This window comes from Prosopis cineraria, unplaced genomic scaffold (assembly GCF_029017545.1).
Source record: "Prosopis cineraria cultivar Desert tree isolate PC_DT_omini unplaced genomic scaffold, ASM2901754v1 PC2, whole genome shotgun sequence".
In the NCBI taxonomy this organism is placed as follows: Eukaryota; Viridiplantae; Streptophyta; class Magnoliopsida; order Fabales; family Fabaceae; genus Prosopis; species Prosopis cineraria.
In genome coordinates this window covers 6,697,688-6,702,326 of record NW_026555333.1, presented here as the reverse complement: position 1 = coordinate 6,702,326, position 4,639 = coordinate 6,697,688, and the positions used below count along the sequence as shown (strand labels likewise).

At 34.2% G+C, this 4,639-nt stretch overlaps 1 protein-coding gene across 1 annotated transcript; it reads left to right on the top strand.

Annotated features, from left to right (window-relative positions):
- LOC129301524 (flowering-promoting factor 1-like protein 2) lies at window positions 1-785 on the top strand. Its single transcript, XM_054940088.1, has one exon. The coding sequence runs from the start codon at window positions 46-48 to the stop codon at window positions 394-396; it is 351 nt and encodes a 116-aa protein (XP_054796063.1). The 5' UTR covers window positions 1-45; the 3' UTR covers window positions 397-785.
- Window positions 786-4,639: the final 3,854 nt, after the last annotated feature.

Sequence of the window (4,639 nt, the reverse complement as noted above, 5' to 3'; positions counted from 1 at the left end):
CACACACACACACTTTTGACAAGATCCATCATTATATATTCACACATGGCAGGGGTTTGGATGTTCAATCAAAACGGTGTGTTTCGGCTGGTGGAGAACCCGCAGGCCGAGGGGCCGTCGGCGTCGGAGAATGGAAGGCACGGCGGGGGGAGGAGGAAGGTTCTGGTGTACTTGCCCACAGGGGAAGCGGTGAGGTCGTACGGCAGGCTGGAGCAAATATTGTGTGGATTAGGTTGGGAAAGGTACAACGGTGGAGACCCGGATTTGTACCAGTTTCACAAACATTCTTCCATTGATCTCATCTCTCTCCCTCGTGACTACTCCAAGTTCAACTCTGTTTATATGTACGACATCGTCGTCAAGAATCCCAGCCTCTTCCATGTCAGAGATGGCTGATATATATGCATCTTCGTCTCTGTCTGGCACATGAATGTTGTCTTTCTGATCATTGATTCTAATCTATGTATGTTTAATTGTAGTGCGTGTTCTTTTGATCATTCAGGTCATTTTTTCACTTGTAAGTTAGTGTGTATTTACTGTTTTTTTTTTCCCGATATGTAAGCGGGTGTGTGGTTTTTTTCTGGCTAGATGGTCTATGGGAGAACTCTGGCCGTTGAATGTGTTTGTGTGGCATATTTCTTCCTGGTGAAGAAATGAGGTGTTTTCGCAGTATGCTTTGCAAGTTATTTCAGACTTTGGTTGTGTAATGTAGTAATGGATTTAGTTGTGACCAGTTCGATCCCTGTTGGGATCCAAGACACTGTAGTTTAATTTGTCTGATGTGATTTACGTGGATAACATATAGATACATCTGTTTTCAGTACTCCACTTATACTTATTGCTTGCTTTTCCTTCTAATACGATTATTTGAATATCTAGATCAAATTTGAACATGGACAGGTTTAGTTGAAGGCTTTCAAGTGATCTCAGTCCTAAAATTAAGGGAAATAAAATCCCTCCTCCCATGTAATTAATTAGATCAAGGAAAAACAACAATTCAGCAAATAAATTAGAGAGAGGTGGGTTTGATTTACACGTTGGCTTTATTTACTAGGTCATGAGTTTGTTTCAAATGGAGTGGCCGGCCCATCAGGCTCCAGAGTACTAAAGTCAATCCCACCATTTCAAGTTTTTGTGAATGATGTATGTATATATCGTTTTTTTTTTTTTTTGTAGTTTATATTGAACATTAATGATCGGTATGAAGGAGGAGTTTTTTTTTTCTTACTTTCGCACCCATCATTGTGAAGTGTCTAGATATGCTGGATTCATTACTCACGTAGTCAATTTCAGATTAATCTGAATCCTCACTTATAGATAAAGTCCTCTAGACATGCTCAAAAATAGATAGTGCCAAATCTTTGATAAAGGCTCAAAAAAAGTTGGCCTATTCAATTCATGTCCACTAAAAAAGTGACGAACTGATGGTGATAGAATTTTATTTTTCAACGCCTTCAAAAAAGAAGATGAACTGAACTTAATCAAAGTGATGAATTGTTGCACAAATCAAGGTTAGTTTGGTCTTAAAAAAATTTTCAGCCCTGGATTATTTTTGCAGCATCAAGGGTGGTGGTAGTGAGTATTTTCATTAGAAGTGAGCGTTGTTTTTATTGTTTGGTTTGGTTCTAATTTGAAGAAACCAAGAGACCAAACTACACCAATGTTTTAGACCAAACAAAACCAAAGTACTAGAAGTAACCGAATGAAAACCAAACCAAAGTTTAATGGTTCGGTTCGGTTAGATATTTTGGTTATTGAATAGCTACCATTTGAGAACAATACTGACTGAAATTGGCTGAGATGAAGAATTGAGAACAATACGAACCAACTAAGAAGGAAACAATCAACTGAGATGAAGCATGGAAACAACCAACTGTGAACAATATGAGCTGAGATGAAGCATAGGGAAGTATAATATTTTGTTACCGTTTCAGAGTGTCTCTTGGCTGAGATGAGACAACAGAAATGGTAATGGAGAAGGAGAGGCGAATTGATCAGTTGAGATGAGACAAAAGGCAGAAATTGCGACGGGAAGGAGATGTGAATTGAGATGAGACGAACGGAGGAGAGGCAAGGGTTTGGACTTTGGAGTGGTTGAGTTAGAGCGTGCGGCAATGAGAAAATGGGAAATGATTAGGGTTAGGATTTGGAAGTCTGACTGTAAGTTGGAGATAATATTAAATGCGTCAAATGGGCTGGGTTAGGGTGTCTTATTTTCTCATCTGAATGTAATTTTAAAACTATGAAATAACTTTTATGAAGTACAAAAACTATATATTATATTTTTCAAAATAAATATTATTTATCTTCGTATGTTCAATCTATACGATTTCTTCCTATCCAAATCAAACCGGACAAATTGAGTTGAATATATCAAACTTAATTTGATTTGGTTTAGTTTTCATTTTTAATTTAGTTTTGCACATCTCTAATTCCCACCTAAATTGGATTGGGCTTGGGACTAAATTTTTTTATTTTCACCTATCAAACATAAAAATATGGTATTACCTAATCTCAATCCCTCATTCCTTCATATCAAATAGGGCTTATAAAGTTCTAAACTGTTAGAAGGGCCTGTCATTTTCAAGTGTTACAAATGTTTTTTTAATTATACATTTATACTCAATATTATACATTGGAGGGGAGTATTATTTTATTTATTCCTTCTTTTTAGATCCTACGCTTTTTGCATACAAGCTAACTGTAATTAATTTCAGTCACAAAGGATGTGAATTGTGAGCCAAAAAAAATAAATTCAAGTCTTCAATATTACATCACCTACTAAATATTTTCTCTTTTTTATTTCACTACTTGACTGAGTCATATTCAGGGATGAAACCAGCCTTTTGAATGTGGGGACTAATATATATGTGTGTATATGTATATATATATATAATCATTTTAAATATTTATTATCATCATTTTTTAAATTTAAAATATATTATTAGACGATAATTTATGTAGAAGTATAATTGCATAAGGATTTCAAGAAAATTGAAAAAAAAATACAAGACACCTTATATCTAATATATTATTTTTTTAAAAAAGTTATATGGAACACATAAAAATGTTTATATTATAAGTATGTTTTGTCTTTTACAAATTGATATTTTAAAGAAAATATGATAGATAATAAAAAAAATCAATATATGCATTGAAAATTAAATGTTTGACAAATTTAAATGAGGTTTAAATGGCAAATTTGTCAAACTTTTTCTCTAGGGGTGCCTGGCACTCTAAACTTTTTTATAGCATTTTTTGTAAAATCTCACTCTACTAATCACAATTAACCAACAAAACTCATGGAAATCAACAGATTAACACAAAAAGGTGATTACTAAGTTTTAATTCAAATTCAAGGGATCACAAGTTTTTAAAATCAAAATGAGTTCAAAACAATCAAAATCTCTTATATTAGAGTAAAGACAAGTTACGAAAGCATGTGATATCTCAGAGTAATGAAAAAGGATGAAAACAATTGAAAAATAACTCCTTTGCTATGAAACAGAACGATGCGTTGCGACTCGTGCACGTTGCGCCGTGGAGTGTTGTTTTATGTGCCACGTGCCATGGCTCAGGCGCCATGCATTACGGCATGTTGCACAAAAATATCAGTAAATTTTGCTGTCATTTGATGACAGAATTGGGAAACTTTTAACGCGTCCTGATTCTCTGTCCAACGTCTGAATGACATGATTTAGATATTTACAAAAGCTCTTTACATAATCTAGCTAATGACATAGGTTTCACTTTCAAAATAATTCATATCAAGAAGTTAGACACCCAAACACATTTTGACCACTTTTCACAACTTTCACATAAAAAAGGTGTCCAAAACCCACAACAAGTGCCAAAAGTCTTTTGTAACACCTGAACCATGTCCATTGTATCTAAGACTATCAGTACAACACGTCACACGCACTTAAGCACCAGCATAGTATAAAATCACTCCTTAACCCCATTTAACAAAAAATAAAAGGGGGAGGCAAATATTATTGCATTGCATTCAAACCAATCAAGACATGTTTAAATCATTATTTTTATACTTGCACTAGTATTTTAGCCTTATCAACAAATATATATATCACCTTACACAAATACTTAGGACCCAAAATACAATTCAAACATTTGCAACAACCAAAATAGTGCAAGTGCAATGGTATGCAATCTTAGAATTGACAATCATATACTATTATACAAAATAGATCCAAACTAGAGGCATACAATAGGAATGTACTAATTTCTAGTATCTTGAGCTTTTTCTCTCTCTATACCAGAATTAGAACCTAAAAAGTGTTAAAGAAGAAGGGTGAGTCTAGCCACTCAGTAACCAAGGTAAAACCTACCCCATACAGCTATACATCAATTGTAAATCAAGTACATGCATATGAAATCAAGTACTTAACATATGCTCTAACACAAATCATAACTTATCAATCCTAATTAGCACATTTTTACCTCACACAAACTAGGTATGTAATCACAAGACACTCACACATGTGATGATGACTTGCCACAACACACGACTTAACATAACTCAAAAACATGTGACACGTCATAAGTTTACATAGGTAATGATCAATCAATCTCATAACCTCCTTATTTTCTCACACTGAAACTATGGGTTATATCATTGAAT

What these genes read in the sequence shown, in the direction of transcription:
- LOC129301524 (XM_054940088.1), top strand. Translation starts at nt 46, where the DNA reads ATGGCAGGGGTTTGGATGTTCAATCAAAACGGTGTGTTTCGGCTGGTG.